Source organism: Colletes gigas, unplaced genomic scaffold (genome assembly GCF_013123115.1).
Source record: "Colletes gigas isolate AHSC1104 unplaced genomic scaffold, ASM1312311v1 Colletes_gigas_Sc00031, whole genome shotgun sequence".
Lineage (NCBI taxonomy): Eukaryota > Metazoa > Arthropoda > Insecta > Hymenoptera > Colletidae > Colletes > Colletes gigas.
In genome coordinates, this window is record NW_025106660.1 from 2,291,227 (window position 1) to 2,319,027 (window position 27,801).

The 27,801-nt window shown below is 41.4% G+C and overlaps 4 protein-coding genes across 5 annotated transcripts; all 4 read right to left on the bottom strand.

Annotated features, from left to right (window-relative positions):
• Positions 1-146: 146 nt before the first annotated feature.
• On the bottom strand, positions 147-12,049 carry LOC122401997. The gene is made up of 23 exons (XM_043404486.1): positions 11,827-12,049; positions 11,601-11,727; positions 10,407-10,513; positions 9,946-10,119; positions 9,417-9,574; positions 8,749-8,881; positions 7,918-8,016; positions 7,744-7,845; positions 5,866-6,039; positions 5,635-5,780; positions 5,458-5,575; positions 3,895-3,993; positions 3,649-3,775; positions 3,381-3,487; positions 3,060-3,233; positions 2,760-2,914; positions 2,580-2,692; positions 1,397-1,614; positions 1,181-1,307; positions 1,006-1,112; positions 680-853; positions 462-610; positions 147-380 (listed from the first exon to the last, which is right to left on the bottom strand). Exons 1-23 carry the CDS (start codon positions 11,917-11,919, stop codon positions 251-253), a joined length of 3,111 nt encoding a protein of 1,036 aa, XP_043260421.1. The 5' UTR covers positions 11,920-12,049; the 3' UTR covers positions 147-250.
• On the bottom strand, positions 2,494-4,226 carry LOC122402023 (15-hydroxyprostaglandin dehydrogenase [NAD(+)]-like). 2 transcript variants are annotated; one of them, XM_043404525.1, is made up of 7 exons: positions 4,155-4,226; positions 3,895-3,993; positions 3,649-3,775; positions 3,381-3,487; positions 3,060-3,233; positions 2,760-2,914; positions 2,494-2,692 (listed from the first exon to the last, which is right to left on the bottom strand). In XM_043404525.1, exons 2-7 carry the CDS (start codon positions 3,988-3,990, stop codon positions 2,557-2,559), a joined length of 795 nt encoding a protein of 264 aa, XP_043260460.1. In that variant the 5' UTR covers positions 3,991-3,993; positions 4,155-4,226; the 3' UTR covers positions 2,494-2,556. The 2 variants fall into 2 exon arrangements, with proteins under 2 accessions (XP_043260460.1, XP_043260459.1); XM_043404524.1 differs by having other exon boundaries at positions 4,131-4,198.
• On the bottom strand, positions 5,328-6,184 carry LOC122402025 (15-hydroxyprostaglandin dehydrogenase [NAD(+)]-like). Its single transcript, XM_043404526.1, has 3 exons — positions 5,866-6,184; positions 5,635-5,780; positions 5,328-5,575 (listed from the first exon to the last, which is right to left on the bottom strand). The coding sequence occupies exons 1-3, from the start codon at positions 5,998-6,000 to the stop codon at positions 5,440-5,442; spliced, it is 417 nt and encodes a 138-aa protein (XP_043260461.1). The 5' UTR covers positions 6,001-6,184; the 3' UTR covers positions 5,328-5,439.
• A 1,997-nt stretch (positions 12,050-14,046) lies between the features above and the next one.
• LOC122401998 lies at positions 14,047-27,444 on the bottom strand. The gene is made up of 18 exons (XM_043404487.1): positions 27,432-27,444; positions 24,004-24,124; positions 23,793-23,916; positions 23,607-23,713; positions 23,181-23,354; positions 22,890-23,044; positions 22,219-22,321; positions 17,304-17,430; positions 17,123-17,229; positions 16,837-17,013; positions 16,619-16,791; positions 16,281-16,443; positions 15,342-15,422; positions 15,069-15,195; positions 14,890-14,996; positions 14,514-14,687; positions 14,290-14,441; positions 14,047-14,185 (listed from the first exon to the last, which is right to left on the bottom strand). Exons 2-18 carry the CDS (start codon positions 24,094-24,096, stop codon positions 14,047-14,049), a joined length of 2,283 nt encoding a protein of 760 aa, XP_043260422.1. The 5' UTR covers positions 24,097-24,124; positions 27,432-27,444.
• Between the last annotated feature and the right edge of the window lie 357 nt (positions 27,445-27,801).

Sequence of the window (27,801 nt, forward strand, 5' to 3'; positions counted from 1 at the left end):
TTACGCGTTTCGTACAAGATTGTTCAAATATTGATTAAGACGGTACTTAGAATTCGTTGTTAATCCGTTAGTATCATCAACAGCTGGAAATTTTATCACGTATATTACGAGGACAGGTATCTCAAATTCGATGGTAAACTTTCGGTGTTTGTAATTTATTTAAATGGAACAATATTCTAATATAAATTAATGTAAAAATACAAATGGTTCTCCATCGATTAACGTGCATAATTTTGTTCGTTTAACGTCCTCAGTGATTCACCTTCTTGACTGGCGGGAATTCGACATCGTACGGCGGTTCTCCGCCTTCACTGACCCAGACAGCTCCGTTCTGACCATTCTGGACGAGACTGACCAAAGCATTCGCCACGTTTTCGGCCCTGACGAAACAAGAATAGGAATATAAATTTCGAAGAAAAAGAATCGTTCGTTATCGATGCAAGAAATTAATTTTTACTCACGACTGCAACGGATGGTCGCTGACCAATTTCTGAACGTCCGTGTTACTGACGAAATCGAGCATCTTCGTCTGGTAGGTAGCCAGCAACGTAGTATTCGTGAAGCCAGGGCACAACACCAAAACTCGAACGCCAGTCTTATGGTGGTGCTCCTGAAAGAACGAATTACGAAAAATTTATATCGAGAGTGCATATGTTATTAAGAATTTAATAAAATTTACCTGCAAAGAACGACTGAACGCGACCACGGCGTGCTTGCTTGCGCAATATACTGGGCATCCTGGGAAGATCGACAGGCCAATGATCGATGCAACGTTCACTATGACTCCTCCTTTGCCACCCTTGTGTTTACCCATGTGATTCACGGCGAGAAGCGAGCCTTGAACGACGCCACTCTGAAATTAAGATCGTTTTGAATTATTCAGAAAGAAATCAACAGTCTCATTCGTAAAAATGATCCCTCGTAAACGCCACTACCTCGTTAAAACGCGACGATCTTTTACGTTTTATCGAGGCGTTATTGGTAACACTAAAAAAAAGTACTTACGATGTTTAGATCGATCGTCTGTTCCCAGGCTTGGTCATTAAATATTCCAGCGTTGTTAATAACAATGTCCACACCCTGGAAAGCTTTCACGACCTCCTTGAAAGTCTCTGCGAAAAGGAGGCGATAAAATAAAATCGCGAAACGGTGAAAAGGGATGCAAGGTGAGAAACTATACCTTCGAATTGTTTGGTGTTGGTCACATCGCACGGGAAAAACGTTGCTTTTCCTGCCCCGAACTCCTTTTCCAAATTGCTCGCGGATTTCAGGCCAGACGAGGTGCTCAAATCGACAACCGCGACAGCCTAAAAATTTCGACGCGGCCATTTGAGTTTGACAAAATTATACGCGAGAAATCCATTGAACTTTTCACTAGAAACTTTTCAATATTTACCCTAGCTCCATTTTGCAACAGTTTCTGCGCGATCGAGTATCCTATCCCAATGGCGGCGCCGGTGATCAAAACAGTCTTGCCCTTAACGTTCTCCATATTCTGACGAATTAATGATCGTGTTTCTGACTGATCGCGTTTAGACACGTTGTCGAAGAACGTAGCGTCGTTTCTGTTGTCGTGAAAATTAGGCTGAATATTTATATCCGCAGGTCTTCGGTCTGTAGGACGAATGTTGAATGAAGTAACATGTTACAAAAACGATAATATATCTTGATACATTTCTATTTTCGTCAAGTAAACAACGACGAAACGAGTAGAGACAGTCTACGATGAACCTCGTTAAAAGTAGTTACACAACGAAATTATACGATTAGAAAACCCACTTATCTTCCTTATTTCTCACTTTGGTGTAACTTGCTCGAAAAAAAGATTTGAGAGTTACTTGCACATTTTATATACGGGAACCTTTTAAAACTAACAATAATATCTATTTGCAATCGCTATTGAATAAACGTGCGTTAAGAAATACAAGAAATCATAAAATCCATATATTTCTATATATAACGTTGCAGATATCTTTTATTAATATTCAAGAGTTGCATATTATCGTAAAAGAACGTATCCCTTGGTCGCTTATCTTTCGTGCAGACAAGAGGAAGAGAGTAAAAACAAATATTAATTGATAATTAAGGGTTTTTCCATAGCGATCGAAGCATTCGTTCGATCTTCTTCTTTAGATACAGTATCTTTGCGCAAGACGAATATGAATGGCTTCGACCATTACCCAGGTCATCGTCGAATACATGAAAAGCTGACGATAAGATTGCGTTACGCCCAGAAAAAAACGAAACATTGGTACGAGTGTAAATCAGTTAGTCGACGATGCGAATAAAAAGAATCGAGAAAACAAAATCCACGAATGACATAATTTCGATTACGTATTATTGTGTCGATGAACGGAGCGGAAAAATCACGCAACGAATGTGTTAAAAACTAGGTCGTAAATTGTGACTCATGATGAAAAATACAGAAGAGGAATTGAAGACGATCGTTACAACTTACGATACAATTGCTTTTATTTTATTTCGTTCGTAATACAGTATGGATTTTAATATCGTATGTGGAGTGTATCGGTAATTAAATAAAGTAAGCAGTTGTCTTCATAAATGGAGGTCCACGGTACTGATAGGGGGGAAGTCGATGCCATAGGGTGGTTGTTCGTTCTCGGTGACCCAAACGGCGCCATTTTCGCCTTTCTGGATCAGAGTGACCAGGGCTCGAGCCACATTGCCCACTCTGATCGAGTAAAAAATGAGAGTTCGTTATTAAGAGTACAGAATATCGTGAATAAATGTTTACTAACGATTGCTTCTGATGGCTTGCAGCATTCAGCTTCTCCATCCACGAGGCGAAATCGATAAAATCGAACGACTTCATCGACGCGTCGTCCGTGATCGTCGTTTCCGTCAGGCCAGGGCACAGCACCATTACATGAACGCCGGTGGTCTCAAAACTCGCCTGTAAGTTTTTTTTATTCATTATAGTTCATAGAAATTTAAACGTTACTTTATCAGAAGAGAATTACAGGTAAATAAATGAACAGAAGGAGCACACTTATTATTATTCCGATTAATTCTATTGATCTCAGAACGATGGAATTTACCTGTAAACACTGACTGAACGAGATGACGTTCTGTTTGACGGAAGAGTAGACCGGGCTTATAGGTAGGTTCAACAAGCCAGCAAGCGACGAAATATTCACCACGATACCACCTTTGCCACCCTTGTGTTTGCCCATGTGATCTATGGCCAACAACGATCCATGGATCACTCCACCCTGGAATCGAAATTATTTCATGTCGTAAAACCAAAGCATTCTATTACCTTTTCACGGAGGCAGAACGACAAACGATGACCATTACAAGCAAGAAAAATATCATAAATATTCTTTGGATCCACTGATATAACAGAATATTATACTTACAACATTTATACGAAGAGTCCTCTCCCAATTCAGTTCGTCGTATACACCAGCGTTGTTAATGAAAATATCCACGCCTTTGAAAGCGTTCACAACTCTCCTGAACGTTTCTATGGAAAGATGAATTGTGAAAGTAAAATTAAATTGCTAAGAAACGATCTGTACGAACCATTACAGTATTTTTATGGAAGAGTAGGTGAAGAAGAAGAAGTTTGAGAGTTATTGGAATAATTTATATGTCTGAAAGAGCATTTGTGTAATAACGAAGTACCTTTGAATTGTTCTCTGTTGGACACATCGCAAGGGAAGAACACCGCTCTCCCTTTCCCGAACTCTTTCTCCAAAGTGGCCGCCGACGCCTGACCTGACGAAGAGGTCAAATCTAGAATGGCCACCACCTGGAAATCGGACCAAGAATTTTAAACTATCCAACGTAAGTTCATTGAAGTCACTTTAAACAAGCTATCGTACAAGTATCGTAACAGAGAAATCTAATTAATTTCTAAGGAAAGCTCACCCTTGCTCCATTTTGCAGCAGTATCTGTGCAAACGCGTAACCAAGTCCTCTGGCGGCTCCTGTGATCACGGCAGACTTGTTCTTAATGTTGTCCATGCTCTAAAAATCATATTTCGTTGAAATTTCGAATCGACGATCAAAAAACTTATTTAGAAAGTTCTTGAAATGTTAAGACTAAGCTTGAAACGATAACAAAAGTATAGCGGTCTCTTTAGTCGCGAATTCTCTGCGTTTACCATCGCATCGATGCACCAACTTACGAAGATTTGAGGAACGAAGCGTTACTGGAACGCAGTTTCGACAGTTTCGCGTGAAATAGCAACGAAAGTCGTACTCTCAACGTAAAAAAAAGTTAACGATAGAGCAAAGTCTGCTAATTAGTATATATGTAATAAATATTCGAGCTCGACGAATGGATGCAAACTACTGCGAGAATTAAAATTTTGTCGAATCATTGCATCTATTCCGGGAGAAAATTATTGAAAAGATAGTTAAGAGACAAAAGAGAATTGCTGTCGAAGCATTTTCATTAGTTGCAGAAAGTTTATCGAGACTGAAATAAATTTGATTATTATTCGTAAAGTAATCGACGAAGTTACTTAATCTCGATTGGAATAGTTGAATCATTTCTCTCGAAACTGATTAGATGTTTTGCTTGAAATCATATTCTCTATTATTCAGTAAGTTCTTCTAGCCTTCCAAAAAATTCTGATTTCTTTCACATCGGACCATTGGAAGTATAAAAACCCACTACGTTATGCGTTGAGGCAAAGCTGAAGGCAGTAAAGTGTCTATTTTTAATATACGTGTGAAATATTTTTATTAGCATACAAACGTTGTAATAATAATGACTCGGATGGCTTCAATTGCTGTTTTTTTTTTATACTATCGTTTTAAAAGCTTCTATAAAAAGGGACGTATTCATAATAATCGATAATAATTATTGTTTTACTAGAAATCATTGATACTTGTGAGACAGACCGTGCACATAAATATGCATGTATACGTTTGGTAGTATCGCTCAAGATGTCTATAAATATTTTCAGTTGTTCCTAACTCGAGCGATTAGATTAATATGGAGAAGCTTATAGATTATGCTTATCGGATTTTTATGCAAAACAAGTCACATCTCCGACTATCTTCAAAGATACTTTTTGTATTTACGTTCTGAATATAAGAGATTACTAAATCCATATTACGCTGATTGTTCTACGTCTTGATTTTACCAATCCTTGAAATACAAATCTCAAGGTTCACATTCTAACACGCCTAAATAAAACTATGCGAGTGAAATCAGACACCGATAAGTACTTGTTCGTACCAAAGAAGAAATTTATTTCTGTCAAGGGAGGGGATTCACCCGTAACAGTTTCCAAATATATTTCGTGCATATTTCAAGGACGAGGTGACTAAATTTTTAGGTAAAATCTGCCAAAATAACGGAGTTACAAGGTACCTTGTATGACAAATGTGTAAAATAGAGATCGATTCACCAATAGCACAGTTAAAGTTTTATAATCGAGATATTAAACGGTACATTTGTTTTCACTGAGGTATGTCCACCCGCTTGGCAGGAGGAATTTCAACGGCGTAGGGTGGTTCTGCATTCTCGACGACCCAAATACCAGCGTTTCCTCCTTTCTGAATCAGACCCACCATGGCCTTTCCCACGTGGTCGGCCCTGACGAAGTAAAAAGTAGGAAAATAATGCGCGAAGGTAGGGAATAAACGTTTACTTACGACTGCAACGTGTAATCATAAAATGTCTTGTTTGCATCATTATCGATGAAATCAAGCCCTTTTTGACTTATATTTTTCAGGATCGACGTGTCGGTGAAGCCAGGACACAACACGAGGGCACGAACGCCGGTTTGACCGTAGTTATCCTGAAAATGTAACAGTAAATTTACGGGTCGATCGAATTCATTTTGCTTCGCTTTTTCCAGTGGTCGAATCACTCAGGACATTTACCTGCAAGCAACGACTGAATCCAACGACTGCATGTTTAGTAGAACAATATACCGGGCTCTTGTGCAAGACAAGTAGACCCGCAATCGACGCGACATTCGCTATCACGCCGCCTTTGCCGCCCTTGTGTTTGCCCATGTGGTCAATGGCGAGCAAAGAACCTTGGATCACGCCACCCTGAATGTTTAATTATTTCATGTTACGCGACTGAACCAATAACTAGTAAAAAAAAACGCAATAAGTTTCAACCTCATCCCAGCCGAACATTTAACCATTTGTGTGAATTTCTTTTACTAAGAGCAATTGGAACTTAGAGCCAAGAGGAATAAATATCCAACGATATGCGTCAGGATTCCATTGTTTTTTGTAAGAGAGATACTGAAGTAAATATTATTTTTAGGTCACAGCGAGGTACCAAGCAGGTTACATAATGGCGATTAGTCCTGCACAGTACACAGAGTCTGATCATTCTTCCGTTAGACCAGCAGTACTTTTCTAGAAACGCTAAAGCGAGCCGATTCCAGCTGCAAAAATTCGCCATGTTGTTGCACAGATGCAATTATACTGCGTGTCTAATGGTTTCTTTGGTCAAACTTCCAAAAGTTGTGTTCGATGAGTTGTACTTGCAATATTCAAACGGAGAGTCTGTTCCCATTTTCTATCAAAACATATTCCGGCGTTGTTGATGAGAATGTCTATGTTACCCAGAGTGTCTACAACCCTTTTGAAGGTTTCTATAAAAAAAGGGAAATAAAATAAAGTCAGTCTTTGGTAGTTTCGTCAGTTTTCGAAAATAATAGAATCTCTAGGAATTAGAGATAAAACTAGTTCAAAAATGTATAATTTTTTATTTAGAATTCTAAGATAAATATGTGTTTGTATTGTTCCAGAGTCGGAAGAGGACTGCGGAGCTGCTAAAATTTTTCGGTGAAAAAAAAATTTCAAATTCTATTGGAAAAATTATTTTTGGTTGCGGGGGTTGATTGCAATCATTTTTGGTGAATAGACATACCCTCGAATTCCCACGCACTTTCGAGGAAAAAATTCCTTAGCGAAACTATAATGTGAGGCCCTCGAAATTTCATGCATATCTTTAAAACATCATAACTTCTGAACGGATTGGACGATTTTAATGTTTCAACCGGCAAACGACGAGTATTTTGCCGAAGAATATGTAGAAATTCTAACACTATTGAAAAAGTTGTTCCTTGACCCCGTAAAGTGAGAAAACCACATAAAAATGGTCCAATTTTCAAACAGCCATAACTCCTGCAATAGCGAATACATTTCAATGAAACTTTTTTCCGAATTAGAGCTCATGGGTAGCTACAAAAAAGTATTAGACAAAATTTCCGTAGGACGCCAAACAAATTTATTAAAAATAAAAAATCAAGAATCTTTAGGAAAAATCGACGGTAGGTGCTTAAATTCGACGAAAAAAAAAAAAATTTCAAATCGTTCTAAAAAAATTATTTTTGATTCCGGGGGTCAATCACAATAATTTTTGGTGAACAGACGTACCCTCGAAATCCTAACCAGTTTCGAGAAAAAAATTCAGGAAGGTGGGCAAATTTTTCGACAAAATTAAAAAATTTCAAATCGTTCTGAAAAATTTATTTTCAGTTTCAGGGGTCGATTACAATCATTTTTGGTGGATAGACATACCCTCGAAATCCTAACCAGTTTCGAGAAAAAAATTCAGGAAGGCGAGCAAATTTTTCGACAAAATTAAAAAATTTCAAATCGTTCTGAAAAAATTATTTTCAGTTTCAGGGGTTAATTGCAATCATTTTTGGTGGATAGATATACCCCCAAAATCCTACGCGCTTTCGAGAAAAAAAATTCGTTAAACGTGCCTTCGAATTGTTTGGTGTTGCTTACGTCGCAGGGGAAAAATATTGCTTTTCCTTTTCCGAATTCCTTTTCCAAAGTGGCTGCCGTCTTTTCGCCGGGCGAGGTGCTCAAATCGAGAATGGCAACTGCCTGAAAATCGCGTTAAGAGTATTCCAGTGAAATTTAGTCCGTGCAGTGTTATTCAATTTCGGGGAAATCCACCTTCGCTCCATTTTGCAGTAGATTTTGCGCAAACGCCAATCCGAGTCCCTTGGCGGCGCCAGTGATCAAAACATTCTTGTTCTTAATGTTGTCCATGGTCTGTAAACGAAATTTCTATGTTTACATGTAAATTTTATTTTAAAGCGTACATCGAGTCAAATTGAGATAAAAGAAAAGGCTTTTATTCGAATCATTGTGTTTTTATTTTAAATCGAGATTAATTGGTTACAGTTTCTTTCAAATGTTCTCGTCAATTATAGCACTTCCAATCCGAAACAAGCTTCGGTACTTATCGTGTACTCAAACTATATAATTTGATCGTGTTTAAAAATGTTATTATTATCATTTAATTATTCGTGTTGTCGATTGGTTGTTCGGTGTTCTGTAAATTAAACCGGCGTTCGTAGAATCGATTTCTACGACAAGGAATTTCATTTCCAGAGTAAAACTCACCGCGATAAGAATAGATCTCAATGCTTACGGATGGGTTCGTGGCCGAAGAATGAGTCGCGATACCTCTTAACGGAAAATTTAAACGGAATGCGTATCTCCGAAAGTTAATTGCTCTCAAATTGGGTTGTTATCGAGCCACGTGATTCCCCCGTTGTTCATCTTAATTATTCTCGAAGACACATGTATACATACATAGATAGCTGCAATGTTGTATTACTTTCTCTTACTTCTTAATTTTTTAAAGTTTTTACATAGGTGTTGGATGTTACACAGTTTTTGTAACTTTTGAGTCGCGAAATTAAGTGTTTAATATTTATGTCTGATCTAGAGGAGGGATGCTTTTGTGATCGAGAATCGTTCGTTTTTCCTTGATCTTCATGCGGTGACCTTCAGGTTAGCATAGCCAGGTACTTCGATGGCGTACGGTGCTTGGTTATTTTCGCTCACGAAAATTGCCCCGTTCTCTCCCTTCCCGATCAATTGGATGATCGCGCTCGCCACGTGCTCCGGCCTGATAACAAGTATTTTAACGATAAAATATATTAATTATCGCTATCTTTGTGCAACGTTGCACAAATGGTTCAACTTCCTCACTGATGATGCGAGAGTTCCCTGGCAGTGTTTATAACGATATTTAATTGCCTTTAAGATATGCAGTTTCAATTAATTTCATGTAATTACTTCGACCTTGGACTTTATACATAGTAATTACAAATCACCGTGAACGATATTTTAGGTACTTACTTAAGGTATTACGTCCCCTTAAACAAACTTCATAACTCGCATTTGCTATCTTTGATAAACCTAATTACAGAGTAAATATTGAATGCCCCGAAATGATTTTTATCGCTCATATCTTTTGTTTCCCAAAAACGGTGAAATATTTTTCGGTATATTTAATATCTTTGGTAAATTACTATTATAGAGTTCTCTCATCGAAGATTAAAATGTTCGATCGTAATCGTAAATAAATTGATCGAATTTTCGTCCCGTGTAATCGAGTGTCACGATCGAGATAGAATAATGTCAAGGAATTGTTTTCTTACGGTTGTTTTTGCATGGTGGTCATCGCCAATGCCGCCATTTCTTCGTCGAGGAGGTCCATAGCGTGCTCTTTAGTGGACATGAATCTGGCAGCCATTGCTGTGGTCGTCAGGCCGGGACATATCGTCAACATACGTACGCCAGTTTTCTCGTAATAATGCTGTTGAATTAATCGTATAATTTTATACAAAAAAAAAAAAATATCATTGGAATAATTATTAAATTATATTTTCGTAGGGGACCATTGATCGTTCAGCCTGGTGGAGGTAAATTCGCATATTAATTACCCATTTCTTCTCGTAAATAAAAAAGGAGAGACTAAAGGTAAGAATCAAACTCTAAATGTGTCTTCTTTATTTTTAATTTACACAACATTAGTGTAACTTCAACAATTTTTATTAAACTTTATTGCATAGGAAACGCAAAGAACAAACGATCGATTTTTTTTTAACGTTCACAGTGGATTACTTAAATACGAAACAATATTATGCGTTAATTTTTATTTTTCCGTGAATTTTCATTTTTATTTACCTTCAATGATTGAGTGAATCCAACGATCGCGTACTGTGTTCCGCCATAAATCGGTGCTATCGGAATCCCTTCGAGGCCAGCCACGGATGACATATTCACTATCGTTCCGCCATTGCCGCCTTTGTATTTCCCCATAGAATGCAGTCCCAAAATCGTACCGTAAACTATGCCTTTCTAACACGAAACACAGAGCATTTTAAGTATCGCGCAAAAGAGTAACAAAGGAGACTCGTAACGTAATTAAAAATTATAGAACAACGTAACAACTACGGCAATATTTGTATTAATACTGGTTACATATATTTTTATTAGAAACGATCACTTAATTCTGAATTAATTTTCATTTATTTGAATGACAACAATAACTTGCTTGTGGCGTTATACACAAATGTTCTTTCATTTCTTAGCCGTATTCGTTGTTTACGGGCCGCCAGCGAATCACATAATATCGAGCAGCTTACATAATTAACGTCGACCATAATTTCCCAATCAGCGTCGTCCATGATGCCCGCGATGTTTAGGACAATGTCCAGGGTCTTGTAAGCGTCGATAACTTTCTTGAACGACTCTGTACACAACCATAAATTCATTGATAGTTATTATGAAATCCAGCCATGTAAAGCTATCGCTACTACATCGCGTAATTCTGTCCTTTAAAAAGGTATCTACGCTAAGTACATGAGCCGTGTATTTTGAAAGTGGCGTAAGTCCATTTTCCAAAAAAATAGAGTTAGCAACTTTAATACATAGTTACATTTTTACATGATCTTTTCATTCTGAAGCAACTTGTTACTAATATATTTAAAATCACTAAAATTCTGCAACACGAAAATTTGCTTAGAAAAAAGTTTATTTTGAAAGTGGCGTAAGTCCCATTGTGAGAGTTTCAAATGGATATGGAAAATATTATGCAATAAAATTTTATGAGATCCCAGCATTTTTATTATCAAAGTACCAGTTGAATTATCAATGTGAAATGAAAAAATACTGACGGTAAAAGAGTAAAGTTTAAGATATGTTGGATGAGATTTTTGAGAAGCGATCCATATAAGTTATTCTACAAAACATTGGATTTACTACCGCAACGAGGAAGACCGGAAAACTTTAATAATATCAAGTTGGCGTCACTACACAAAACAACGAGACCACTCACAAACCTAAAATACAAGAATTTAATGGATTTATTACATTATATACCACCTACACATAGTTATTTTAAATCCCTCTCGCATACACAAACTGGAGAAGACTGAATAATAATTAATGAAACAATGTTAATTTTAATGTAAAAATTATTTAATAAAGAATGAAAGTTGAATATTCATTTTTATTTCAAGGGACTTTTAATATTAATTATGCTAATTGGGATGATAAATTTGAGACCCTTAGAAATCCAAAAACATTATTCCACTACGTCATCTGTTATCCATATTTTTAAATTTAATCCAACGCCAACCCTACAATATCTCGATTTGAATATAAATGGACTTACGCCACTCTCAAAGTAACAAACGGTTCACATTTTCTATTTAAAATCAAAATAGTCGATAACAAAAAAAAAAAAAAAATGCAAATGGTACGAACGTGTCAGAAATTTTCTATAAGAATTGTCCGTCGATGAGATCGTAATAATAGATAATTAATAATGAAACTACCTTTCAGCTGTTCGTTCTTGGAGACGTCACAGGCGACGAAAATCGTTCGATCCTTTCCAAATTCATCGTTCAGGTCCGCGGCTGCGCTTCCGCCGCCGGAATCGTTCAGATCTAGCAAAGCTACCGCCTGAAAGCGAGAACGAACACGATCGATAATTCGTTCGAGTCCTCGTCCAAGGAGTACCGATTCGAACCGTTGGAATTTCCATTATCAGTAGAAATTTACCTTGGCCCCGTTTCGAAGAAGCTTCCGGGCGGTGCAGAAGCCAATTCCGTTCGCCCCGCCGGTGACGAGCGCGACTTTACCCTCGATGTTCATGACCGGTCGATCAAACGGAGCGGGTCAGGTCCGTTCCTTGTTCAGCAGGGTCGACGCGAGGCGTTCTCGAGAATGGCCGGGTCACAAATATATTCCGCCGCGGAGGCGCGTGTCCGCCCGGCCTCCGGTGAAACTCGAGAAATCGAGAATCAATCGTACGAGATTGAATGTCTCGCGGATACCCGACGGGATACGCGACCGCGAATCAGCGGGTAAACAGGATCGAATTACCCTTCGAACGAGAAAAAATCTAGCCGCGAGACCGTCAGGAAAGCGCGCCCTGGAGGCCGTTTATTTTTGTTGATTTATCGCGTTACCGATACCGCGTTTCATCGATCGTTCCAACAGGATTCGAATATTTCATTCGGCATTCGTATGGGAAACAAACAGGAATTTTTCGTGAAATTGGTTTCATAAAGTTCCGAGATTCGATCAAAAACTTTAACAAATTGAAAAACTTTTACAACTGTGGATTATTGAGGTATATAATTGAATTATCGAATATATTTTTCTTTTCTCGTGCAGCGCGACGGACGACCTTTCGCACGATTCGTAAAGAAATTTAATCGATAAATGTCCGATCGCGACGCTCGACGGTCGACCATATTGCGAAATAATGATCGCGCGCCACACGCGTCATAAGCGTGAGTAAGGTTTGCGGCTAAACATCTGTCGCGGGAATACGTTTCTAGCGCCCATTGTACGTTGCGTCACGTTGGCCAGCAGGTGGCCTTGTGCCTCTCGTGGTTCTCGCAAGTGCTCCATTCGCCTTCCGTTTGTATATATACGGTCTTCGTTGCGTGGTCTTTCGTCCCCTCCGGCGTCTAAGGCAGGATCTGCTAGGTTGCCTTACCGACGAGTCCACTAGCGGATCCAGGACGAAACGCAGCAGCCCCGGCCTCTCTCTCTCCCAATCCTACCTTCTCCTCCTCTTTCTTCTTCCTCCCATCGTGAATACTCTGGCAAGGGTTTGATAGGGGAACGGGGGTACAAGAAGACAACATCGGAGAGCAGTAAAAAAAGCAGCCCAACACCCAGCAGCAAACCGGCATCAGCAGCAGCAGCAAACAACATCTTTATCGGTACACCGAGAGGGGGAACTCAGCAAATGCAGGAGATGCCAGGGTGTGAGAGGAAAGAGTGTGTGTGATGTTTCTTTCCAATCTAGCTAGTTGGGGAGTGGTCGTGTTCGGCGAGAAGAAGAAAATTGACTCTGTGCTCTCCGCGCCCCGGCTATACTGGATCGGATGTGGAAATACCAAGCCGGCTCGTCCGTGAGCCACGTCGCCCGTGTGAGAACGCTGTTCTCTCTGCCTCTGCCTCTCTTCGCAAGGAAAAAACCGTTGACGGAAGTTGGTCGCCCCGCCGTAGGATGAAAAGAGTCCGTAAAGAAGGTTTGCCTCCCCCTTCTCTGACTCCTCCTGGATGATGGGTTTCTGTGTGTGCTCGCCCTTCGTAGAATAAAGAAGCCACAAAGAAGTGACGACGCATCGTGGGATGGTGATGGAGATTCCCTCCCCTCCAGGACACCCCGGGGAATTCAGTTTCAAGGAGTAACTCTCTCTCTCCGCCACGACACATCCTCCCTCTTTCCACCTACATCTCATCATCGAATGTGTTTCTGATAACCACCACCCGGTGTCTAAGGCAGGGTCTGCTAGAACAGCCTTACTGACGAGTCCCACTAGCAGACCCGGGACGAAACACCAATTCCAAATTTCCCCGTTCCTACCTAAATTTATTTTTTTCTCTATATCTTAATAATTACAAAGTCAGGTTTCTTTTTGGTCACTTTAAATAATATTTATAATATAAAGAACACGCTTCGGTATCTTTTACTTTCTTTAAAAATAATAGCTTTTTTTTGTATTTAAATGGATCACAATTTCAGTGATCGTAGATAAAAGTGTTCGACCAATTTGATTTTTAACATTTATTCATGAAATTGAAAACAATATCGTTCGTAACATTTCGAAAGTTTTCGTTACAAGAATCACTATGTTGATGTCACTTATTACAAATAGGAAAACGTTGATAGATTATTCTCGTTGGTATTTACAATCACAGGGTAGCTTTAAGATGATATCGAACGATTGCAAAATAAGACGGGAATTTGACGAGTCGATTTTACAATGGACGCGAGGTCAGGTTAAAAATCGTAGGTATGTCGACGAGATACGGCGGTTCCGATTTGGTGACGACACAGGTCGCGCCATTTTCTCCTTTTTCGATTAATTCGATCATCGCTTTGGCCACGTGCTCCGATCTGCAAAGAATCGATTGAAATTAATTTTATACGAATTTTTTTGCTAATACGAACAGATTCAGTGAAGATCTTTGATAACAGGTTTATTCGTCCAACATACTCACGTTTGCCATGGCTGCATTTTTAACTCCTCGAGGTCTTGACCGAATTCGATGCAGTTTAAAGTTTGAATTTTACCCTCGCTCACGGTCAGTGGCGTGGTGGTCATGCCTGGACACATTAGCATCATACGAACACCAGTTTTATTATAGCTAAACTAGAAGTAGAAACAAGGAATTCGTGCGTGTAATGCTCGGACTCGTTTTCAAATTGTATTGGATTTCCTTACTTTTATGTTGGATGTGAACGCAACTAATGCATACTTCGTTCCACCGTAAACCGGCAAGTAACGTTGAGGCGTGATGCCAGCCACGGACGCCACGTTCACGATCGTGCCACCTTTACCGCCATTGTGTTTCCCCATTAAATCGATGGCAACGAGATTCGTGCGAACGATTCCTGTCTAAAACGAAACAAAACAATTCAAACTATTCGCTTTTGAACACGTTGACTGCCGCGCGAATTTTACGTGGTTTGCCCATGGCGCCGCGTATTTTTATTATTGGTCACGTCGCCGGCCACCGGTGACTCCCACGGCAGGCAACGTGTTAATCGAGTTCGAAGATCTTAAGATCCGATGGTTTCTAAAAAACATGTCCACTCACGAAATTTACGTCGATCATGCGTTCCCACTTCGTGTCGTCCGCAATTCCGGCACTGTTAATCAGAATGTCGATGTCTCCCAGCCTCTCGACGAGTTTCTTAAAGGTCGCTGTTCGAACGAAACTTATACATTAATTATTAACACTGTATATGCTTTAAAAAATCACGTTCGACCACTCACAATCCACTTGATCCTGGCTGGTGATGTCGCAGGCGAAGAAAAACGCGCGACCCTCGCCGAATTGACTCTCGAGCTTCTCGATCACGGTCTCTCCGTACAAATTTGGCAAATCCAGGATCGCCACGTGCTTAATAATCCAAACGAACGTACAATTTATCCTCAGAATTGTATTCGATTGTTTGTAATAAAGCGTTCAACGCGATACACGGTTACGTTAATAAAATTTCCGCGAGTCCGCGGTTCGACGCGATTCAAATTTTCCCGCCGATTTACCTTGGCGCCGCCATGCAACAATTGCTCGACGGTGCTGAAACCGATACCGCTCGCTCCGCCGGTGATCACCGCAGTCTTGTCCTTCACATACATCCTCGTTTTTTCAAAAGATCTACAAACTCTTTCTAGACTGACAATAAAATAATATCGGGGTTGCTCGAAGAACGAGATTTAAAAACAGGCCTTAGTTTAGATTCCGCAGAGAATGGCCCGCGCTGGCCAACGACTAAGGACCAGCCGTGTCCCCACTTTGTTTCGGGCCGGGCCAAAACGAAAAAGATCACAGACAGGTTTAAAAAAAAAAGGACACGGACCGTGTAACACGTGTCGCCTCTCGGGACCCGAATTTTCACTGATCGACGCGCGCACCTTGCAACTATATATACGTGATTTTTAAATTTATCATTGATAGACGGATGCAACGCGAGCGCGCGGAGATCTATTCGACGACAAACATTGAACGACCGTAACAATCATTAGAAACAAAATTCTCAAAATTTCTTCCCAGAGATCCGTCGCTGCTGATTAATTCGACTCGAGCAAACAGCAAATTTAAAAGAGATAACGCGAATAGCATTAATAATTGCTGATTAGAATCGCTACTGTTTGTCGAGTTTATATTTGTATACGCAACGGTAACTTCAGATAGCAAATGCTGTTTCTGAAATCTTTGTTCTTTTCTTTTACCAATTTTGCTTCGTAAGACTTCATTTCTTCTTCGCGTGGTTCGATTCACAAGTCTTTACTTTCGTCGGTGGACAGGTTTTCGATGCGTCAACTTTGGAGGCATCGACGCATGGCGGCTCTATTTTGACACTGCAGACCTGGAGTAGTAATAGTTTCTTTTTTTATCACGTATACCTATTTCGACTAAAGCGTGTCTTATCGAGGGGAAAGAATTCAAAGTGAAAATTTTCAATGGCGTGTTTTCGATTTTACTTGTTCCTCGTAGACTTTGGGATCGACTTTCTCGCCTTTCTTCGAGGGGAAATGAATCAATCGAGGAATCTCGTGTACGCTGTTCGCCGGTTCCACCAACCACGCGCTTCCATTTTTCCCCCACGCTATTACGTGGCTCAAAGCTGACCCTATGTGACCTATCCTACAAAGAAATACCTTATTTTACTCCGAATAATTCGAGCGTTTCGTCCCGGAGCCTGTCAGTGAACTCGTCGGTAAGGCTTCTTAGCAGATTCTGTGTTAGACGACGAGATATTGGGTACAGAGAACGACCCCTCTGTCAAAGTAATAGCAAACTATTATAGAACTTCACTTACGAAGTTGGTATACAAGGTGGCGTCTCCTCGATACGGTTTTTAGGAATTGGATCCGGAAAACAGGGCAACCCTATGTCGCGGAACTGTTTATTAGTTGGACAAAGAGCCACCATACGCACACCAGTCTCTTCTATGTTGAATTCCTCCTTCGATAAAAGACGAGGCATACGGGGCTTAAGAAACATATCAATTCGTGATCGTCGATCAATTTAACGTACCGCGAAGTCCATCGTGACCTCTATAGCCGGTTCGTGTTTGCAATAAATGGGGAATGGGTCCTCGGGCCAGCCAATGAATCCTAAAATGCTCGCGCAATTCACTATTATTCCGCCGGGACCGCCATGATTCTTTCCTAAAATCTTCAGTCCCACTCGTATCGTTTTTGATATGTAGTTCTGGAAGAATTTTACGCGAGAAACAACACGTTTCGATTCTTACGAGTCTTCAAGTTCAATAACCGAGTAGTTTTCTTTCTCGTTGATAGAAATTAATAGAAATATATACCTCCTTCTTCTCCGAGCTATTGCACTTTGCAGGAGACTGCACCTTGTCGAGGTCGTTGAAAAGTATGTGTATCTGTTTGTGTTTGCAGAGAGCCTGATTCAAAGTGGCTGTGGAAATTCTTAATAATTATAAACGAGGATGAACGCTAATATTCTCTCGGTATTAACGCTAATTTATTAACCTTCGAGTTGACAAAGAATGTTCATGTTGCACTCGAGAAATTGCACGCGATCCTTTCCGTACGAATCGCAGAGCATCCGCGACGCCATTTTCCCTCGGTCTGGATCGTGATCCGCGATCACGATACTCTGAAAGTTACATCGACTATTTAATCTTTTCGACAGATTTCATTGACTTGTTCTTCTATTCGGTTCGCTCTTTTGACACGTTGACCGCCATATTGATTTTTCCTTGACATGTTTTCAAATTGCAATAGTTCGTTGTTTCATAGTATTCCTAACGTCCACGAGATAGTTCGAAAATTTACAAAATATCAAGGTTCGTTTATCGCGAATGTTTCGAAGCGCCGGTCACCGGTGACCACCGCGGCAGCGAACGTGCCAAATAACGCCGAAATTGGAATCTCGTGTACAGAGGATACGGACACGTGCTCCTTTCTGCAAAAGATGATCGGCAGCTGCAAAACCGGATCCATCAGAGCCACCAATCACTACTGCCACTTTGCATGCAGGATCGAGAATCGGTTTAGGCGAGTCGGAGCTACGATATCGTATTAAAAATATTTTACAGCCTCCAAGAATACCTCTAAATATATAATAATTATTGGGGGAACAAACTGCCACGCTTCCAAAGTAAAGTCTCGTGAAGTTTACCAGTCGTAGGGCTTAACGATCTTCGGTCCATCGGGTTGTTTCTTCTTGGTGAACCGTCTCGAGCTTTTCTCCTTCCCCCGGATCGAGTCGGTCGCGTGAAATTGACACGCATCGAGTTTCCACGGACCTCTGGATGGGAGAACGCGATCGTTTAGCTTCCGGGTTCGATCGCGCGATCAGAAAAATAAACGATCGATGATCGTTGCGGGAGAAAGTATCGTGTTCGGTGCAGCTTACCTTGGACTCGCTCGAAGAAGGTTAGAGACGAACGAGATCACGCGTCGCGTTAACATGCCGCTGGAAACTGCTGTTCACCGATAATTCTAACGAACCATAATAGAAATTGCAAAGATAACGCCTTCTTTACATTGTTCGTTGAACGAATGGTCACCGAGAAAACGGAACTTATTCACGAGTGCAACGCGAAACGAGAATTTAGAAACATGGCGGTCGAGTTTCCGCGTCCGGTTTTTGTTTTTTCGTAACGATATTAAACACTGCCAATTTTCGAACATTTCGTGATTACATTTACCAGATTAATAGCACAGACGAGGTATATGAGTAGATCTTTCACTCGATGTATTTTTCCGGTCCATTTTCCTGGACATTACTTAATATTAATATTAAAACATAACTAACATTACTTAAATTAACGAGACTCGTTGGGAATAAAGAATAATATTCTTGGTTGATTTTTTAAAAAGCTATGCACTTTATTGGCTAGGTTTGCAACATACATTTTCCGAGCAAATGATAACAAAACCAACAATTTCCACTAGCTATCGACCGTGACGTCGATTGAGAGTACGCAATGTTTATATTCAAGTGTGCGATTGCCCTTCGATTCTGACACCCTGTAGACACTCTCGTTGCGAAAACGAAACGGTAAGAGTCTAACAGCTAATCGAAACCACCGACGCTCGTTCCTCGCGGAACGATAAATTGAGACGCGACGAGAGGACAGGGCTTATCGATCGAGGAATGGACGATTAAAATGTGTAATAATTGTGTTTTGTGCGTCGAAGACACCGAGTTTAGGCCTCGACTCCGTCTATCTAAACCTACGCTTATTCCTTCCACTCCCATTGGTCGAATCCCCGTTAAAAGTTCGAATAAAAAGTAACGAGCACGGTTGTCTTTCAGGAAATTCTTCGACTCGTTTTCATCGACATCGTCGCCGGTGATTGGATCGCTATGAAATAGAATCGTTTCGTTCCTCCGTTGATTCGACGAGCAACGACCAACATGATTGATTTTCAATAATACAGACGTAAACGCGAAACATCGGACGAGATCGTTTTAGCTTTAAGTGGATCGAAAAAGTGTTAAAAATTAGTGTCCGTCGCTAGACGAACGTTAGACAAGATTTCGACGTTCGCGAATATTACAGAGTGTTGTTAAAATATTTGAGGGGAACGCTGGTTCGAAACTATAGTAAAGGTATAAAAGATTCATCGTTAGAAATGCTTCGTGTCGCTGTATAGAAAAAGGTATTGGAGTTTACGAGTACATACATAGCTGAGAGGATTCGTAAAAATTTGTATGAACCGCGCGGTACAGCGCCGTCCAATTAAGTTCCAGAGCCCGGGGACCATCCCCCACTCTGTGCCCGTTGGCATGGCGAGCTCGATCAGGACCGTCTTTAAGCCAATTGGGCCTCGTTCTAGGTAATATAAGCCAAGTACAATTGCCTTTACATCAAAATACATTTTAAATCAAAAACACGTGCTTCTGATACTTGATAAAGGAACAGTAGTAAAATTCTTAACCTTAGTGTTTGTAAAAATTTCGAATCGGGACTAGAAATAACTTCCATTACAGAATTAAAAAAAAAATAACAATTCACAGTCTAAATAATTAAATTGCTATACTTTGATCGTATTATTACTTGAACAAAATGTTGTCCTAAGCTCGGCCCTGAGCTCGCTGCGTTGAACAGTGGGGGGTGACAAAGTCATCAAGGGGCTCCAATCGTGGACAGCATTGGCGTGGTATCGATTTACTTAATATCGAGAGCACCCTATAGTCGGACTCGCGAAAGAATCAACTTGGTAGGGGAAGTTTCGTTCTATCGTAGATATCTTGTACTTATCGTTAATTATGAAAAGATATGAGGTTTCTTTCCCGATTTCTGTAAATATATCCTGAAAACTAATTTCCAGCCACTGGACGAGCGTCTCGTCCGAGGGGGCCCTAAGTCCCACGGCGTCGCCAAGGCCGAGCAGCTGTTCCTATCTTCCCCGTTTAAACCTTTCCCTTAGTCGTCATCGCGCGGCCAGTGGCTCTCAACGTATCTCTTTGTGATTAATATCTAGTACGTCCAAACTAATTACTTACTATAATATTGTCGTTCGAGTGGCTCCAAATGAAGTCGGTATTCGCGCCACTGTTTGTCATCCGTCGTTTTAAACGAAACTTGTCGGACTTTGAATGAGATTTCAAAGGCAACGCGGGTTGAGAGACGCTGTCCACGGTGGCAGAGCAGGTTACATGCCATAAATTGGCAGCAGAGAGAAGGGAAGCATTGTGGTCTTTGGAGACGTCGAAAGACTCGCTCTGAACGCAGTGGCGTAACCAATCTTAACTCTGACTGTTTCGTTTGTTTCATTTTACGTATTTTTTCCACGTAAATGTAAATTCTTTAATGAATAGCGAATATTTGGAAATCCTGTTACATTTTATTTAATGTAATAAATGCTGTTTTACTTCCAATATTAATGCATTCTTAATTTGATTTTGTTCTAATACCATACGAGAATTAAAGCGAATTGCTGGGTTACGCCACTGCTTTCGCGATAATTGATATCCTACGGATTTTATCAAGTACGAAAGGTTATCGATTTTCCAAGGAGTGCTCATACTCATCGCCATCAAAATGAATTATATCGATCGTCTGAAATTACACAAAACATTTTTAACAATATCTGGACAAAATAATACGAGTTGCACAGTATTTTTATCGATCGTATTATTTTCTGTAGTATCGATAAACATGTTTCGTTTAATCGCGGACGATAAAATTATTCATTACGCCCGAAGATGGTCTCGATTAAGGTCGAGAACGTTTACGTACGAAACAATTTTTCTGAAAATCGATACCCTCGACGTTATTAAAATACTAGCAAGCAAAAATAGCACTGCTTTGGTTAAATAACTGTCGTGTGATCAGGTTTCTATATTACTTCTTTTATCCTAATATTAGTTATCGTTCGACGTAGGCGAATTTCCTCTGCCAGGACGAGTGGTGGGGGAAACTCGATTCTTTCTTCGTTCCGACTATAGATTCGTGCCCCTCATAGGGGTCATAGACATAACTCGTTTCTTCAGCGTCGAATTGCAACGACAGTGCAAACTAGTTCAACGATAATTGTGCAGATTATTGTACGAAAATTTGTTACGCCTATGGCCCCCATTATTCGAGTTCTAAAACCTCGTCGAACGATTCCTCGACGCTCGATTCGCAATATCGGGTTCTCAGATCGATTTTTATATTCACGTCGCGATTCGTGCCACTACTCGTCCGACCATCCCTTGCATTTTTCTATCTCTACCGAACCCCATGACTTTCGAAGGGAAATCGAGTCTGAAGGAGTAGTAGCACCAATTAAAACAGATTCGAGCGAAATCTCGTCAGAGTTGACGCTAGTGTACCTCTCACAGGGGCCACAGATGGGGAAAATTGCCACAAACGATTCGTTTTACGATTCCTCGAGTTACATCGATGGTCGTTTCGCGCTGCCATATTGGAATTATCGTTCGAACGATCGCGATAAACCGTTACGTCTGCGACCCCTATCGAACGATCTTCCCCTTAAGTGTAATGGAACGCATAGCAATGTACAAAAATGTATTCTTGCCAGTGTACAAATTGCACAGTAATCTTTGGTGTGTCGCGAGATACCCCCTTAGGGTAAGTTTACACTGATGCGATCGTCGTGCACGGCAGTCGTACGAGGGACGTTCACGAACGTGAACACGAAAATCCTGATAATTCTGACAAAATTATTTTTGAAACGGAAGTTTGAACGGAACACGCAAATAAATATCGAGGAATCCCTGTCATCGATTCTTACAGTCGAATAAAATAAATAGAGAAGTTTTCTTAACAATTTTCTGAATACTCTGGGTTCGTGGACGTCCCTTGTTAGTCTGTTCCTGGACTATAATAGAGGTACATACGCAGTTATGGTACGGCATAGTTATTTGTATTCAAGCGAGGGAGGATCCACGTGAATCGTGACGATAGGTTTCTTAGTCCTTCGGGAAATTGATCTCGTGCGGGGGCTGATCGTTCTCCACCAACCAAATGCTTCCGCTCTTGCCGGTGTTCAGGATATGGAGCAGTGCCTTTGCCACGTGTTCCGGCCTGAAAGATTCAAATAATGGCGTCTATCAAACGAAACATTGATATGGAACAAAATTTCTCAAATCGTCCACATTCTCCTACTTTAAATATTTTTAACGAGGCTCTCTTGGGTTGCAAACTACCCCTCGATGGTCACAACCCCTATTTTTGAACACGCTGGTACGAAGAACGATTGAAAATCAAAATAAATCGAGTTGATTTTAGTTACATAAATAAACTGTCGCTAAATGGTGAGTTGTTGCTATTTCTACACTAAATGATACGATAAGATGGCGTGTCACGTATCCTGTGATAAGCAAGATGCGTGGCAGAGAGTCTGTTCAGCGTGAGTTCAGAAACCTTGTGGTAAAATGTAGGAATCGCGACAATTTTTATATAAATAAACTGTAAACATAATTAGAAATCATTTGTATCTGACTGATTAAAAATGTTTATAGGGAATAGATTGCAGTAAATTTCTTTTTTACTAATTGGAATGTTCCGCCATGAAATCTGAAATATATCGACTCGATGAGTTCCGTAAATCGATTGTTGGCGATTCGTAGCGTGTGTTTGTAAATATTGTCACCTTTGTGGGACCGAGCTGGCCACGTCGCGATGCCAGGCGTCCTCGTATCGAGCCCAGAGCAGCTGTTTACTAACGTCCCGTAACAATTTACTGTCAGTGGCGCTTGGGCACAGCGCCATCACCTTCACGCCGCTCAGATCCACGTGGTACTGATGCTACAGCAAAACAATAACAACGTGAGCATTCCTTCGAAACGAGAATCCCATCGAAAAGAATTAATTCCTTTCCGGGAGGGAAAATTCTCTTTCCTTTTACCATTTTTTAATTTAAACGTCGATGGACATTGCTCACCCCGTAAGCCCTGGTGAAATTTACGATCGCTGCTTTAGTGGCGGAATAGACCGGGACACTGACGTAAGGATTGATGCTGACATTGCTTCCAATATTAACCACTATGCCGCCTTGACCACCCTTGTCGGTTCCCATAAATCGCTGAGCCAGCAGAGTTCCGCGGATCACGCCATTCTGAAATGATACCTTTTAAGAAAAAGTCTCGTGCAACGCGTGAAAACGCAGCAATTATTAAAATTACTGATTCGTGCAGAAATTTTCAATCTAATTCAGAATATTGTTGTCAATGTAATTAGCCATTCAGCGATCTATATATTTTATTTCTTTGGAAAGCTTCGATAATAATAACGAATTGATGAATTTTTTGAAAGAACCATAACGTCAGCGTTGCAGAAATTAATTAATAAATTGAAGAGGGATGCTTACGACGTTGATATCGACTTCCAGCTCCCAAAACCGATCGTTCATGATCCCTGCATTGTTAATGACAATATCGATGTGACCGAACGTTGAGATCGTCGTTTGAAACGATTCTACAAGTAGAAATCATCGATTATGACGGTCTATGCTTTCGTTAATTGTTTGCGTAAATAATTAGTTTAAAATTCGTACCCTCGAATTGTGAGTAGTCCGTGACGTCGCACTGACAGAAAATTACACGATCCTTTCCGTATTCCGTGGTCAAGGTTTCTACCAGTTTCTCGCCCTCGTCCGCGTCGATGTCGCACACGGACACCTTGCAAGCGAAAGTAGAAATTACGCTGCTGCGATAAGACACGCGAATAATATAGTTTTGGTAGGCGTAGATACGAGTATAACTCACCTTCGCGCCTTGGTTTAATAATTCTATGGCACACGATTTCCCGATACCGGAAGCGGCACCCGTCACCAGGGCAACTCGCCCTTTTACGTCCATCTTCGTTAGTCCCTTGTCAACTTTCTGTCTGCGAATACGAAAACACGAAAGCACGTTCAGCCAAAAGTACAGATTAAATCCAAACAGTCTACGCTTATTGATCGAAGATCCGACAACGTCTATCCAACGAGCAATTAAGTTTATTAAGTGCGTCGATAAGTAGAAAGAAAAATTGTCGAAACTATGCGGCGATAAGAAGATATTAATCCAAGGACTGAGCACGACGACTCGTATTAATACGTTCTTATCGCCACGTGGTCTCCATGCACTCCTTTTTACTTTTTTGCGCGTCGACGTGGACCCCGACGTTTGTTTCTTACTTTTCTTTATCGGTCGCTGTGCTCGCTCTATTCGTTTCTTCGTTTCGATTTTGAAACAACCTTTCGATTTGTATAATTTCTCGATGTCGTTCCAAACTCTGGGATCTTCGACACGTATAACGTTGACGATTACTTTACAATACGATTTTTCTTTTAATTAGAATATGTATTCTTAAAAAATAATATTTACGCGTTCCGCGATTTTAAATATGGAATCAGACACCCGTCAAATTGACGGCTTCCGTAAATCTAGCGTTAAATAAACACGTTTGCCCGCGACTGTTATAACTCGTTCGAAACGTCACGCGTGAGCACAGGTGTCTCGTTTTAGAGGGACAAGATCCGTTCGAGGAGAAAGATTAAAAGGCTGGTCGAGAGATCGTTTCGCCCGCAAGGGTCCAGGATCGTTTCGTGTCCGTTTGGAAAACCGCGTCTAAGCAATTTCCGGTCTGGTGGCGACGTGTGATCAGCGGCGCGGGCGAAATCGAATTTCACCGTCTCGTTATAACCGTTTCGTACTCGACTTCCCGGCGTCGATGGGGATGCCAGCACGGGAATAAAAGAGCCGATGCTCGACGCGGCGGCGCATGACTCACTGAATCCGCTGCGAAAGCGTCGTTTACCACACGCTTCGACGTCAGGCTCCCGTCGTGCTGTGTCTACGAGCCTTCTTTCCTCGACTACGTCGCCCTGCTCGTTCGAATCCCAACACGCAAAATCCCAATCGAGACCCTCCAAGCATCGGAAAATTGCTCGTGAAAATTTCTCTTGCCCCAAATTGCGAACAAAACTGAAAAATTCTTTAAATCCGGTTCAATCAGGTTCGCACGCGAAACCAGAATTTAACAATCGTATTTAACACTAGATTTACGGAAGTTATTTTTTAACAACTTATGTTGAATTTGATCGATGCAATGGCAAGAATACATATTCTAATTAAAAGAAAAATCGTATTTTAAAGTAAGTGTCAACATGAAAGGTATCAATAAATGTACGTGCGATCAATACCCGTAGATCTAGTGTTAAGATCGTAAATTAACAGAGAATTATTGCTCCATTTTAACAAACTTGGTTTTACAAATATTTCTAGAAATATTTATGGCTCGTTTCAGGAAAGGGTCAATCGCGATACGAGAGGTCGACAAACCGTATACGTTTATGCATTTTCTATAAAAAAACAAAGGCCTAAATGGTCCTTTAATGCACGTGGAATTCCACGTTGTCAACGCTTGATTATCCAGTGTTTTCGCATGAATCATAGATTTTATCTTCGCATGATTTACATACTGAAAATGTACTCTGTTAATTATAGCTAGAGCTGTACCGGGGGTTACGATGTAACGATCACGAGACACGAAAGTCAAAAGCAATTTTATTTGTGTTATTATAGAGTTGCTCGCTTCAAATATATTTTTCGATTTGAAAATTTATGTTTTATTTTTTGGTTAATAAGACTGCAAGAAACACCAAGAAAAATTTAAATTTAAAGCTCCATTAAATTTCAATTGCTCCAATGTACGTACGAAAATTCACGAGAAATTTTAGTTGATCGCGGCAAAATAATTCGAAAGTTTGTAACGTGACGTGGAAAAAATGTGAAGAAGCGTAGAGAGCAGAAGGTGTACGTGTCCCGCGTGAAAAGGGACGATCGAGAATTCCAAGAGGCGAGCGTTTCCACTACTCTTGCGCGAATCGCCCCAGCGAGGGAAACAGCATCACGCAGCTTCGTTTAATATTGCAGTCGACGTGACACCATCTCCCCCGACTAGCGTCTGGCAGCCGTAGATAAACCGACCAACGCGTTTCCCTCGTTGAGCATCAAAAAGGGCCGATCTAAAAAATTCACGACGCTCCGATCGTTCGATATCCCGGAGAACTGTACAACCTGCGGCTGCCACGCACCTCTCGACTTTCACCTACGCTCCTCGAAAACACTCAACCACCATCGAGTTCCCCTCCCTCTACCCTCCTGGGGTAAAGTCGAGCAGTTCTCTGAAAAAATCCTCCGAAGTGGCAAAGCCGTGTCGACGGTCGCGAAGAAGCCTCTGGCTAAGCGAACGCCCCCGGAGATACTCTCAACATTCCTAGACACCTCCGGGGAACACCATAGACGTCCACCATTTGCAACCTCCTCGCGCCACGACTCTCCCTAATCCGAGATCCCGGCGAATTTCAAATTCATAGTATTTCTCAGATAATATCGATAGAATCTTGAATCTTCCGGTATCGAAAATCGTTTTGAAATATCAAAATTTTTCCAAGTACATCGCAAGCTAGAAAGTTGTCAACTCCCATTTTGTATCGTCGAACTCGCCTCGATCCAAGCAGAGAGGATTTCTCGAGTAGCGAGGCGTATAAATAGAGTTACATCTACTCTAATTCGAGTGTCTACGATGGCGAACAACGGATACAAGATTCCAGCAGCTTCCGGGACCATTATCGAGCAGAATACGATCGAAAACGCATACTAATATCGCTCGTAATCGAGTAAACAGCAACGTCAACGTCGCCTGTACCGGAGCGACGCGACTCCCCTCCCTCGTGCTAAAGCGTCGCGCTCGGATTCAAGCGACACCGGCCACTAACGCGTTAATCGAGGATCCACGGATCCGCCGCGAGCACCGAATCGACCCGATGAGCGCACGGTGCACCGCGATCGCGAAAAACGATTCAAGTTCACGGTATCCTCGCGCATAAATTTCGGCGCGCCGGATTCCCTCGCAACAATTTCATACAAAAGGAAACCGTCTCGAGTATTTTGGTCACCGGAATTCCCAAGGGGTATTCCCTTCGATACACACGGTCACCCCTGAGCACTCTAATATTTGGCGTCACGAGTCGACCACGCTCCCCTTCACAGTGTCCGTTGACACGAGACAAACAGACACTCGGGCGATTGCCCTTCCGTGAATTCGAAACGAATCGAGCCGACGGAGGTTCCAACCACGGCGGTTTATTTTCGTCGGGACGGGAATAGGTTTTCTCCAGCGGTCTCCTCAAGCTCTCGTTGCGTACCTTCGATCGCAGCAGCTCGACGAACCCGGGGCGTCCGGCAACAGGCAGACCGCGACGACGGAAACGCGCACACGAGTCGTCGGTTCAGTGGGGGGCAACGGTCGGAGGGTGTGCGTCGTTCGTGGAGATCCGTCGCGAGTAAAGGTTGGACCGACAAGGTGTGGTTGACGGCCGCGGACGCACTGACTGGCTGCACCGACGGTTTTCACTGCCCCACGGTGAAACGCACACACCCCACGGGCAGCCCGATATTGATTGGCGGCGGTTGCGTGCCACGTGACTTTTACATGACGCTGGCCCGTTACGCGTGCGACCGTGTGCGTGCAGGCGCCGGCGTGTTCGTGACACCCTCCCTCCCTCTCTCTACGCC